Genomic DNA, 14,143 nt, shown 5'->3' with positions numbered 1-14,143 from the left:
TATGAACTGCTACCTAGTGTATTATTGAACAATATATACCAGAGTGGTTATAAGTAGGTTCTGGAGTTAGATCACCAGGGCTCAAATTTCAACCCTGCAACATTCTAGTTATATATATGATCTTCAATAAGGTATTGGTTTTTCTGCGCCGTTAACTCATCTGCAAAATGGGAATAGTACCTAGATTCTGGAATGTTTGTGATTAACTGAGGTAATCTATGTAAAACATCTAGACCAGGGTCTAGAATACAGTAAGTGCTATATGAGTTCCTGACATGTTTGTACAGGTATGTATGTATGTGGTATGTGTTCCCCATTTGGAATTAGAAAAATTATTACAAGAGAATGAAACAGGTGCTACCAGAAGTGTTAAGTATTCAAAGGATGGGATAATTAAACACAATTAAATATAATCAGCTTAGGGAAAGCAATGGCATTTCAACTGAATCCTAAATATTTTAATTACATAGAATTTTAAATCACTTTTGAATGCATTAGTTCATTTAATCCTTAAACTCCGTAAGATGATTTTGTTTTATGGGGGCAGAAATAAAGGATGGTAGCTCAAAATGCCCAAGGTGCAGAGTTAGGACGTGAAAGCTAAGATTAAGAGAGGTATCACTGTGCTTGGAGCTCAGTAGAGTTGCTCACTATACATCTGCATTTTTCCATTAAAGACAAATGGGAATGCAACACATGGATTGAACACACAGGACCAAAGCTAGAAAGCAATATTGCAAGCTCTTGAAACTGCTTAACCAAAAAATGGTGGTGTGAAATTACATGGCTTTCTGGGTAAACTGACAATATGTGCTAAAGATGGAACATAACACAGTGCCTTGCAAAGGAAGTCTTTGGCTGAATAGCATCTTTCAGATGCTATTCCTTCAGTTTAGCAATCATTTATGGCAATAATCCCTAGGCTTCCAGTTGAGGAAGCTACCAATCAATATAACTGTGGCCTCTGTCTTGAAAGAAAGGGGAGAGGAAGGGAGGAGAGGAGAGGGTAAGGGAAGGTAGGAGGGAAGGAAGGAAAGAAGGAAGGAAGGTTGGTTATCTGTCATATGACTGCAGTACCTAATGGGGTGTTGTTTTAAATATTCACAACAGGAGGTCATGTAAAATAATGAGCATGATTATACTAAGGTAATTCTTCTCACTAAAAATGTTCTGAATGAATCTTAATTCTCAACAAAATTAACAATTTTACTCACAACTGATTTTGAAACATAGCAAACCCAGTTTCCTAATCTTTGTGATAGAGCAAAACACAAAATATGTTAATACTACTTTTAAAGATTGCATTTATTTTAGAGAGAATGAGCATGAGCAGGGGAGAGTAAGAGGGAGAAGCAGATTCCCTACTGTACAAGGAGCTGATGCAGGACTCAATCCGAGGACCCTGAGATCATGATCTAAGCAGAAGGCAGACATTTTACTGTCGGAGCCACCCAGGCACCTCCCCCCCCCCTTTTAAAAGATTTTAAGTAATTTCTATACCAAACATGGGGCTCAAACTTAAAACCCTGAAATTGTGTCACATACTCTACTGAGTGAGCCAATCTGGTGCCCCTGGGTCAAATATCTCCTAAGTACCATGTGCCATGTGTTAGGTGCTGGCATTAAACAAAAATTCTGCACTTGTTAATGTTACTTCTGAGTGCTAAGAACCTAAGTTTCAAGTTGCATATAATTCATCAGTGTATTATTAGTTATCTGTGAAATTGTAGAAGAGTCTCACTCAACTCCTCCGGGCCTCAGTTTCCTCTACTTGCAAAATATTGTTCCATCCTTGATGGAACAGTTTTAAAGCAGTTTGAGTAGGACTCTGAAACTGCATCGTGTTATCAATGAAGAAATTAAAAAGAAAAAAGAAATATCTAACACATCTACATATTCTCAAACTTTTGAATTACTGTCCTTATATTAGTTTCAAAACCACATGCAACGACTACCAGGTATTGCAGATAGCTCAACCGGTCTGATCAATTAGTCATATAGGAATAAAATTACCTTGAAATCAACATACTCTTATCTAAAAGTAAGTCTTTCAGTGTGTACTCTGAACAGGATGAGAGGCCTAATCACAGGTTAACATAAGAAATATTTGTCTCAAAATAATGCATTTGACAAGTCTCATCATTAAAATTCCTTTTATTTTTCCTTCAGAGAAAATGAAATATTCCTGAAGACCTGAATCAATTATTTCTTCTTAGTTTTCCAGCAGCTGTCATTTGTCTTCTTTTGGTCTGTTCAGTAGAAAGTGAACTATCTGAAGTAGGACATCGTCATTAAAACCTTTCACATTATTATCCTCAATTGTTTCATAAAGAGGTTTACTTTGTGTCCCCCAACATATATTTTTACGAGGGTTATTTTGATCAGCTTGCGTAGTCAGTGCCAAAGTATTTAACTGGTAGCAAAAAAAGGAAAAGTACTTTCCATCTGTGATCACGCCCTGAGAGACAAAAGGCCGAGTAACATCTGCTTCACTCCAAAATCCTACAGAAAAAAGTTATACTGAAATTTACACAGAATATACTTTACCAAAACAAAACATTTGCACATTAGAGGGTATCAAATATTCCCTATAACCTAGATATTTTACCTACCAAATTCCTGAAGATCTCAAAGTTTTCCTCATCTTCTCCAATCTAATCTTATATTCTATTTCTGCATCAAAAATTATCCCCTCCCTTCTAATATCCCCAAACTTACAACACATTCTCAATAACTTCGGTCTTCAACAGCTTTCTACCTCAAGTCACTTTATTTAAAAAAAAAAAAAAAAAAAAAAAGGCAGCAAGACCTTTCAGTGCAGATCTCTCCTACATCTGGTACTAACTACCTTCAAATACACTAATTTTCCTGGTACGGTACCATCTAGCACCTAATAACCATTATGGCCATTTACTTCACCAAATCTATAAAAAAAAAAAATCAGAAAAAAAAAGGACTTTTTAAGGACTTCAATCACATCCTCAAATTGTTCTTCCTTTACATATTCTGAAATTGGTTTTATGCCTTGGTGTCGTGTCATAGGTTGCAGGATGCTTTTAAATACCTTTACTACTCAAATTTTCTGGCTGCTTCTTCTTCTAGATTGACTGGCTTTAACACTTTTAAATCCCACTGCCAGGCCAAGCAGTTTTTTTTCCTTCTACATATTTTCTATCAGCCTTAATGAAGACAGTCAATGAATAATATGGTTAGCACCTGTAATTAATTATAGGAAAAAAAGCACTTTACGTTAGACGTTCTAACTAACGTCTTTGAGAAATATTCCTCCATTTCTGCTTCATTCTTAATCCTATTCTTATTCTCTCCATTTAAGTCAACAATTTTGAGTAAAGGATTAAAATAAATTATATACATATAATGAAGAAAACAAGGTGAGCCTAGAAATAATTAAATCTGTATTAAATTCCTCCTGGGAACTCATATAGGATTAATCTGGTTACACATTACAGTTTATTACTTCAGGTTTTGTAATAAAATCCAAATGCCTCCCAGCAGGCTCTCAAAGTCCTCTTGATATGGCCTCTGGCTTCCTTTATCTGATCCTGCATCACTCTCCTCTTTCCCTTTCTTCATTGTTCTTTAAATACTTCAAGTCCATTCCTACCTCAGAGACTTTTACTTGTATTCCTTTTGCCTGGAAGTGTCTTTCCTCCAAGTTTATGCTTAGGCAGCTATTCAACAGTCAGGTCTTTGTTCAAATACCACTTTTTAGAGACCTCCCCTCAATTACTCCATTTACTTTTGTTTTTGAAAATATTTTATTTAAATTCAATTTGCCAACATATAGTGTAACATGAATAACTCCATTTAAATACATTCAGCCCCTTATCTCATTTATACCTATACCTTGTAAGTCATTCTATCCCTTATACAGTATATTTCCTCCACACTACTACCACTAACTAAAAATACTACATGTTTATTATCTTTTACTCTCCTCACTGTAAGTTCAGTGACAGCAAGACAGGACAGCAGGATCTGCCTGCATCATTCAACACTACATCTCCAAGGCCAACACTGCTTGGTTCCAAAAAGCATTCACTATTTACTGAATGAATAAATAATCTCTTAATCCACATTTTGCATATAGCCTTCAAAGATATTATACAGAAGAGTTGTGATTTAATATAAAATTAAATCCACCAAAGCACTTCTCTTTCCAGCATCAGAGAGCTGTTATGATCTCCAGAGTTGACTTAGTTGGCTATAGTCATTCATGTGCCTAAGGGCATCAGAAAAAAATATTTACACAAAAGTGGTCAAAGTAAAAGATTAAAAAAACTAAACACCACTTGCCAATTGCAAATGTAAAATATTTAATTACAAATTTTAAAACTACTGTATTTTGTCATTGAAAATTTTCAAAATGTTAAGATTCAACTTATACTTAACCCAGAGAAACCACTAAATTCTTAAAATGTCACAGGTATCTTCCAAGAATAATGCCACAAAATTAGTTTTACCTTGATACATAGCTTGTGCTCCAGTCCAAGCAAAGAGGCTTGCAATAGCATTAGCTCTAAAAACAACTTCTATCTGATCAGCACAGTTCCTTTTCAAAAGCCTTTCCCTTTTTAATTTGTCAGGTAATAGATGAAACTGTGTGTGACCATAACAGTATGGATCTGCTGTCTTTGAGCCTGAAGAGCAAAAAAAAAAAAAAAAAAATTTCAGATGAAATGTGCATGTGAACATCTAGAGCATACGTCCTTAGTTTCTGCTTCAAACTCATCTTTCTCCTCTACACGTTGTGTGATCAGTATTCAAAATACACAAGTGGCAAAGTTGATTTACTTCATTGGTTATAGAATGAAGTTAAACTTCACGTGAAAGTACAACCTGCTAGCTATCATCAAGCCCACTATGATGACACAGGATAAACCAAAAGAATGTATGTAAATTTATTTAAAATTCCCTGTTCTGGGACGACTGGGTGGCTCAGGGATTTAGCGCCTGCTTCCGGCCCAGGGCGTGTTCCTGGAGTCTCAGGATGGAGTCTCACATCAGGCTCACTGCATGGAGCCTGCTTCTCCCTCTGCCTGTGTCTCCGCCTCTCTCTCTGTGTGTCCTCTCATGAACAAATATAATCTTTAAAATAAATAAAATAAATAAAATTCCGTTAGTTTTTTCAAATCTTTTATTCATCTTTGGGAGCTACATTATTTTCCTTGTCTTATGCACCAAATGATAAAAACATTTCATTAGTCTCCACCTTGTTCCTAACATTTTTTGGAAAATTATTTTTATACTATATTTCCATGTAAGGAAAATGAGAGCCAATATTTCATGAAATGCTGATATTCTTGACTTTGATAGTAAAATCTTTGCAATCAAAATTTCCCATAATTCACACTCTAAGACCACGATGACACAGAATGGGCTGATAAAATACATCTGGAAGACTAGTATAAAGCTAGTTTAAAATTTTCAAGTTAACTATGAATTAATAGACAAAAAGACAGCAAAAGTATAAGCTACACAAGGACAGACACCAGGCCTTATTAATTTTTATATTCTTAATGGTTCTCACAGTGTGTGGCATAAACAGATTTTATCTATTTATCTATCTATTTATCTATCTATTTTCAAACAGAAGGTTTTAATAAAAAAGCCAATCACTGCCTCAAGTCTGGTCCTATACTGGTTTACTTTTGAAAAAGGACAAATTACTTTTTCTGCATAATAAATCAACAAAACCTAACATGTAAAACTATTTTTTAAAGTTAAATGCTGCTACCTCAGTAGAAACAAAATTTTAAATGGTGAGATGAAAGAGTATTTTTCCCCAATTTTCGTGCATATTACAATAACCTGAGATTATGAATTACATTGCTTGTAAACTACCTGAACCTCTTCGTCATCAAGAATTATATGGTACATCTGCACAGGAGCCTCTACACAATGATGGCACAATATTTCAAAAGAAAAACTTACCAATAAATATGGTATTTTCAAATTGTCGTTTGAATAATGGAAGTTTGTCTGGCTTACAAGTCATAACAGGGATTTCGATGGGTATAGAATAATCCAGTGGCACAAACTTAAAGAAAAAGAAGAGTCATAAATAAATTCACAACACTAGTACAGTGTACATATTTTACTCACATTCTTTATAGATTTAAGAATCTTAAAATAAGATATTTTTCACAAAATGATTTGGTAACACTACCATCTATCAATGGGCCAAATCCAGCCAGTCACCTGATTATACAAATAGTTTTATTGCAACACAGTCATGCACATTCATTTACATATGGTATGTAACTGCTTTTACACTATTTAAGAATTAAGATGAATAGCTGCAACACAGACTTATGGTCCCAAAGCCTAAGATATTCACTGCCTGGACCTTTACAGAATAAAACGTAAGAGAGAGAGAGTGAGTGTGTGTGTGTGGGTGTGTGTGTGTACAGACACACAGACATCACTCAAATATACTTATTTTCTCCAGAAGAACCATAAATATAAAAAATGACCAGCTTACAATGATAAAAATGCCTTGATTTATGATTAGGTAGTATAGTGTATTATAAATTACAAACATAAACTACTATCAATTGTTTATATATATTTTTAAAGATTCTATTTATTTCAAGAGTGAGTCTGTGAGAGGACACAATGGGGGGAGGGGCAGAGAGAGGGAGAAGCAGACTACTTTGCTGAGTAGGGAGCCCAGGACCAAGGGTAAGATCACAGGATCAAGGGATCATGATCTGAGCCAATGGCAGACGCTTAACCGAATGAGCCACCCAGGTACCCCATATTTTTATCGTAAGAAAAGATCTGTATGGTCCTCAAAACTGATGCCTTAACCCTGTTTAAAAATGATTGACATTTGAGAACTATACATACCATAATAGGTTAAAAAGTGAAAAAGCGTTTATCCTACGAAGCCCATTACTTAAGCTACCTATGACATTTCCTCACCAGATGTCAGTAGATATAAATGCAGTAATTCCTTACCTCTGGGAGTTGTTTGGATATTCGAATCTGGTTGTGTGGTTTATCATTTATTTGGTATCGTAAAGCATCAACTCGACCTTTCCGATGACCCTTAGAAATAATTTCTTCACCTCGCAACCAGTAAAAGTGAACTGGGCGCTTATGATCTGTCAAAATATAATTCAAAATTTTCTTATTTAATAATTTAGATAAGTTTGGTTATTATTTGAATACCAACAATATAGAACTTAAGAATAATTGTTCAAATTAAAAATTATCAAAAATTACATTTGATGGAAGATGGAGTCTGGGTTATATGATGATTTACCTTAAGATGACTGTGACTTAATGCTCAAACATTTATTGTCTAGTTGTGCCATCCATCATACACAAAACACTGTAATGGAAGAGGTTTCTCAGTTAAGAATAAACTGTAAAGGAAATAAGACCAACAGGAATATCGCTCGCCAGAAATAAAAAGTTTTTATAGGAGTCACAATTACTAAATCAATCTTCACAATAACTCTCAAAGGAATGTACAGTTGTCATCACCTCCATTTTTTTGTAGAGGAATCTGAGTCTTGACAAAGTCAAGTAAGTTTTCCTAGGCCAACAATCAAGAGTAGTCAACATCCACCAGGCTTCTCTCAAGACCACTTCCTTCCCAACTGAGACAGAAATAACATGCACACTACAAGACTCAGTTGAGCACACATCTACAGTTGTAACATTAATTCAACAAATATTTATTAAGACACCTACCAGGCGGTAGATCTAAAATAATCAATATCTTGGAAACACGTATTTTTAAGACTGTCCGTTAATGTTTCATGACTGCACGTAACAGTTAATAGAAGTTGCTGATTGTTTCCTGGGAACCCAAAATGGCTAGGTTTGAATCCTGAACTCCCATCTACCAGCTACAGGTTCTCTGACGAAGTTCATTTTACCTTTCTGTACCTCAGGTTGGTTCTTCCCCCATTTATAAAACAGTGCTACCTCCTATAAACGGTTACTGTGAGGTTTAAACTGGTTGGCACATACAAGATTCAGAACGGGGCCTGGTACATAGTAAGCACCGGGTAAACGCCAGGTATTTTAGTCAGCATCACCTCAACGTTCACAATCCTACAATACAGTACTATTACTGTAAATCTCCTCTTGGAAATGAGAAAAAGTAGGCTAAAAGAGGTTCATGAGCTGACATACAGTCATGTAACCTTTTGGTGGAAGGCCCAAAGCCAACAGCGCCAGGCCTGTCCCTTCCCCGGAGCAACACTGCTCTTCCATTTGGCTGGACCTTCACGAAGCAGAAGGACTGGAGTCGTGGAAGGTTGCACGGCTAGTAAGCAGGGTAGCAGCACAGGCCCCAGAACCCAGGCTCCAGAGTCTTGGCGCAGGGACTGCATTAAACCCGGGGGGCGGGGGCGCCCAGCAAGGCGCGAAGGACTGGGGGAAAACGAACAAGGCAGAGAAAGGAAGAGAGGCGCAGTCCCCACCTCCCCGGGCCGGCGTGGCTGCCGCAAGGCTCACCGAGGGCGGCGGTGGCCAGCACCGGGTTCTGCGCGCTGAGCAGGCCCACGAGGGCGGCCACCAGCTGATCCAGGAAGGGCGAGGCCAGAGCCTCGCGGTCCCGGTAGACGGGCGGGCGCCGCTTGCGCCGCAGGTAGAAGTGCTCCTGCAGGAGGCCGTCACACGCCGCGGCGCGCAGGGCCTCGAGGTCCAGGGCGGGCGCGGGCTCGGCGGGCTCGGCGGGCTCGGCGGGCGGCGGCAGGCCCGACAGGAAGGCGGTCTTGGTGAAGCCCTGGTACCAGCGGTCGGCGTTCAGGGCGAAAGTCTGCGGGTAAACCACGTACTTCGTGAACTGCATCTTGGTGAGAATGCGCAGCTTCTCGTCCACCGACTCGGCCGCGTGCACCGACGCCTGCCACCGCTCCACTCGCCGCTGGCGTGCCGCCTTGCTCTTGGCGGTCAGGGAGGCCACAATCGGCGGGTAGCGCGCCACGGGGGCCGCCGTGACATCGGGGCCGGTCACTTCTGGAGCCGTGACGGCGGCCTGGGCCGCAGTGTGCAGCGAGGGCCCCCGCCCGCGGAGCGCGAGCCTGGAGCACCTGGCCGCCGCCATCTTTGCCCGGGGGTGGGGGTTCGGGCCCGGAAGTTAACCTCAGCACACGGCGCGGCGCTCTGGCCGTAAGGACCAATCGGAAGCGGCGTTTGAGCCGGGCTTGGGGAGGCCGATTCTCAGTGGGCCTGAGGGGTGTTGCGTCATTCACTTCTTAACCAATCAGATCACTTCTTCGACTTCGTTTCCGGCGCGCCGGGCGTTTGTAGGCCGACGGCGGATCCTGCGCGCGCCGGTAGGTTTCCCTCGGGCCTAGCGGGGAAGAGGAGGCTTTCGCGGAGGAGTTGGCTGCCGCCCGGGTTGGCCTCTTGTCAGATTTCGCTTGGAACGTTCTGCGCCGGGACCTTGAGCCCTTGGTTAAATTTACCGGTTTCATTTGTGTGAGGCGCAGCCCACCTCGTGAGTGTGTTGGTTCTTAGGGTTGGAATTTATTGAAAATAGTGTTTTAACATGTTTTATTGATAATACATGCTTTTTTTTTTTTTTTTTTTAATGATGGAAGCATCGTTTACGGATGACCACTGCTAATCTTTGGGGGAAAAAATTCCATGTTTCTCTATGCTAATTGATACATAATTTGTTTAATTTACTTTAATCCCTTTAATTTACAAAAGGAATATACGCACACTTGGATTTAACGGGGGGGGGGTGTGCAAAAGAAAATAACAACAATAAAAGTAATCTAAAGAATTGTGTTCGTATTTTGCTCTGTATTAAAACTCACTGTTGATCGCACATGAGTCAGTTCCTGCTAATCTGTCAGCAGTTTGAGAAAAGCAACTGTTTTACTTTTAATCCTTAGCAGTCAATCAATACCTGTGGGTAGTGGGTAGTCACTAAATACCTGCTGAAAAAGGTCCCCTAAATAAAAATTTAAGCTCATTTCAGGTCATGTAATTTATTGACTCTATCTTTTATAGCCAAGACCTGGAAAAATACTTATTTGGATTTATTGCAGTAATTCTTTTTTTTTTTTTTTTGGTTTTAAACTTAGACGTTTATTTTTTTTAAAATTTTTTATTTATTTTATGATAGTCACACAGAGAGAGAGAGAGAAAGAGGCAGAGACACAGGCAGAGGGAGAAGCAGGCTCCATGCACCGGGAGCCCGACGTGGGATTCCATCCCGGGTCTCCAGGATCGCGCCCTGGGCCAAAGCCAGGCGCCAAACCGCTGCGCCACCCAAGGATCCCTATTGCAGTAATTCTTGAGGGTATTGAAAACCAAACATTTTGTCGCTAAAAGGAAGTTATGCCTTTTGCGTTAGAAGTGATGGTGCAATTTGACTATGAAGTTGCAGGTCTGTTAAACTGACATTTAGAAATACATACTTGAAATTCATTACAATAATACCTTCTGTGAGAAGCTGCTAGCAGAATCTCAGATACCCTTTCGACATTAACACAACAAAAGGAGGACATAAAAGAGTTAAGATCCTTAAACCTTATTCAGTATTTGAAAGATGAAAAGTGAGGTGCTCAGCATTACCTAAATTGAAGTGACACTTATTTGTGTGAAAAAAAATAATAAATATATCTCATATGCTTTTATACTTATTTCGGTCAGTGAATCAAAATAATTCCAATTTATCCAATATTTGCTGATTATCAACATCATGAACCATGGAGGGAGGCTCTGGGAAAGGAAAGAACATGCGTAGTGAAGGTTGGGGCAGGACCATATAGTATAAACACAAGAGTATACGGGTGAGAAAGAATCAAGCATGGACCATGGAAGTAAGTAGGCTTTCCTTCTAGTATGATCCAAAGCTTTTATATTAACACACAGAGAAAGAGATATAAAGCCAGTCATCTATCATGGCAAGAGCGGTATTGGGACTGAAATCCAGTTACCTGCCTCTGTCAGTTTTATTCAGTGAACAGTTGTGTTAGGTGGTGAACTAAGTGCTCAGGGTACTGTAAACCAAACAGACGAAAGCTTCACTCTAACAGAAGGAAACATACAGTGCAATATAAAAAATAAGTAAATGAAATGATTTGTTAAAAGTAGGTAAATGCTATGGGAAAAATGGGGCAAGGGAAGTAAGGAGCATCAAAGCAGTCTCCAGAGAGAGGGTTTGCTTGGAATTTAAAGTGTGTGGTCAGCATCACACTCATGGCAAAGATGACACTAAAGGCCTGAAGGAAGCGAGGAAGGGACTGAGGCCAATATCTAGGGAAGGAGGATTCCAGCAGGAAGAACAGCTGGTGCAGAGATGCTGATGTGGGAACCTGCCTGCTGGGCTCAGGAACCAGGAAGGAGGCCAGTGGCACTGATAGATGGTGGAGCGTAGAAGGAAATGGGTTAGGAGGAAAAGGAGCCAGAATTTGGAGGTTCCCAGAGGCAATTGCTAGGATTGTTAAGGCTCTTAATAGTCTGAGAGGAATGGGAAAGCATTGGAAGTTTCTACTCAGAGGAAGGTCCACAGTATGATTTAAGTTTTAAAATAATTACTCCATGTATTAGGCAGTGATGTGCTTAAACAACAGAAATTTATTTCCTCCTAGTTCTAAAGACTGGAAATCTGAGATCAGGGTGACAGCATAGTTTGGCTCTGGTGAGAGCTCTCTTCCTGGCTGGAAGACAATTGCCTTCAGAATTCCTGGGTGGCTTAGTTGGTTAAACATCTGCCTCCTGCTCAGGTCACGATCCCAGGGTCCTGGGATCGAGCCCCACATCAGGCTCCTTGCTCAGTGGGGAGCCTGCTTCTCCCTCTGCTGCTCCCCTTGCTTGTGCTCTCTCTCTCTCTCTGACGAATAAATGAAATCTTAAAAAAAAAAAAAATGGAAAAGATAGCTGTCTATAATATCCTCACATGGCAGCAAAAGTCTGAGTTCGCTGGTATCTTTTACTATAAGGAGAGGCCTATCAGATTAGTGTCCTAAGCTTAGGACTTCATTTAACCTTAATGACTTCCATAAAGGCTCTGTCTCCATATACAGTCACATTGGGGGGTACAGTTTAAACATGAATTTTAGGACATAATTCAGTCCAGAATACTATGGCTGATTAGGAAATAAAGATTGTGGAGGGTCAAATTTGAAAGCAGGGAAACCAAGTTAGGAGATAATTTGCCATGTTTCAGGAAAGAGCTGATTGTGGCCAGCAGGGACAATAGCAACAATACTGAGAGTGGTTACAGATTCTCAACTGAATGTAGGTAGGAGAAAGTCTCCAAAATTTGGAGCCTGGACAGTCAAATAAGAGAAGGCCTGTGAACAAAAGATGCATTTTTCCTTTACTCTCTTATCTTTTTACTGGGGTGGGCGTTGGAGAGAGGGAGTTGATTTGGGAAGGAAATAGAATTTGTGAAACCTGAAATTATCTGTATGTGTTTATTTAATTGACATTCTCCTAGAAGAAAATAGATATTAAGATCTTCCCTATTAAGGTTGCCACTGGTCTTAGGTTTAAATTTAAATGTAAAATTATTAGAAAAAATAAAATAAAATAAATAAAATAAAATAAAATAATTAGAAAAAAATAAGAGAAAAAACCTGTAGGTGCTGGGACTAGACAGAGAGTTCTTGGAGTTGACCAAAAGCATGATCTATAAAATGAAAAGTTAAGAAATGGGGCATCATCAAAACTTTTGCTTTGCCAAATACCCTATTAATATTAATATGAGCACTGGGTATTGTATGTAAGTGATAAACCATTGAATTCTCCTGAAACCAATATTGCACTATATGTTAACTACTTAGAATTTAAATAGAAATTTGAAAAAAAAAATGAGTGAATAAAAATACCCTGTTTAAGGGTAGAAAAGATAAGCTATAGAGTGAGTGAAAATTTATACATATAATAAGCTAGAGTGAGCAAACCATATATCTGATCAACAACTAGTATCTGGCTCTGTCACTTTCACATTCCTTATTTAGACCAGATTAATAGTACCCACTTTACAAATTTGTTACAGGGATATATGAGGCGACATACGTAAAATGATGCAAAACAACATTTGTTGAGTACCAAATACTTTATATATGTCAATGGTTTTAATTCCCTCAGCAACATTTTAAATCAGAACTGATTTTCCTGAGAGGTAAGACATTTGCTCAAGCTCACAAGCGCCAGAACCAGCCTTAAACCATGATCTCTGACCATGAAGACCATGGTTTTGTACATTAGAATGATACTCTGGAAGAGATCCAGGAATTCTTAAAAGGTAGTAAGTCAACTGCCTAAGGCTGTATGTACAATTTAGTAATAATAGGAAATTGGGATAATATGAAAGTCACCTATAATACTAAGTATGAAAGAAAATATTTCAAAATATTGACCAGTTCATGATTCTTCCTATCCAAGAAGTAAGCAACACGAGAGAAACAAATATTTTCTCTTGGCCTAAAAATCTTACCGGAAATATAGGGATAATAGGACAGCATAGCAATGGTCAAGCCGAGTTTTAATTTTGCTAAGCTACTCAACATAGGAGATCACAGTGGAATATTTATAAATAATGTTAACATTATACCAGAAGAAAACCTAAATCAACTCAAAATTACATAGATGGTGGGGATAAGTGTCAGAAAGTTGACTACCACAGCAAATATATTTCTAATTTTGCTCCCATGAAATTTCAACTTTTATTATAATCAGTATAGAGTCCTCCACTGTGATTGTGAATCACACACTTGTGAATCACTGTGAATGAAGCCCACTCGAGGCTTTATTATCCTGCAAATCTAACAACAAGAAAAATATGCTCAGGTTGGGGATCCCTGGGTGGCTCAGTGGTTTAGCGCCTGCCCTCTGCCCAGGGTGTGATACTGGAGTCCCGGGATGGAGTTCTGCATCAGGCTCCCTACATGGAGCCTACTCCTCCCTCTGCCTATGTCTCTGCCTCTCTCTCTCTCTCTGTGTTTCTCATGAATAAATAAATAAAATATTTTTTAAAAAGAAAAAATATGATCAGGCAAAGGATGATTTACTAAATGAAAAATAGAATTGAGATCAATATTTATAGTACATATCAATAGCATAATGTTGCAATTTCCCACAGAAAGTAAGGTTAGTACGTCAATCGAAAAAAATCACAAAGTTTATCAAATTCCAG

At 38.9% G+C, this 14,143-nt stretch overlaps 1 protein-coding gene across 1 annotated transcript; it reads right to left on the bottom strand.

Annotated features, from left to right (window-relative positions):
- Window positions 1–2,139: 2,139 nt before the first annotated feature.
- On the bottom strand, window positions 2,140–9,246 carry MRPS30 (mitochondrial ribosomal protein S30). The gene is made up of 5 exons (XM_055325844.1): window positions 8,497–9,246; window positions 6,985–7,130; window positions 5,956–6,061; window positions 4,485–4,661; window positions 2,140–2,502 (listed from the first exon to the last, which is right to left on the bottom strand). Exons 1-5 carry the CDS (start codon window positions 9,086–9,088, stop codon window positions 2,231–2,233), a joined length of 1,293 nt encoding a protein of 430 aa, XP_055181819.1. The 5' UTR covers window positions 9,089–9,246; the 3' UTR covers window positions 2,140–2,230.
- Between the last annotated feature and the right edge of the window lie 4,897 nt (window positions 9,247–14,143).

Source organism: Nyctereutes procyonoides, unplaced genomic scaffold (assembly GCF_905146905.1).
Source record: "Nyctereutes procyonoides isolate TBG_1078 unplaced genomic scaffold, NYPRO_anot_genome, whole genome shotgun sequence".
Lineage (NCBI taxonomy): Eukaryota > Metazoa > Chordata > Mammalia > Carnivora > Canidae > Nyctereutes > Nyctereutes procyonoides.
The sequence above is the reverse complement of the archived record's forward strand: the minus strand, read 5'-3'. Positions and strand labels throughout refer to the sequence as shown.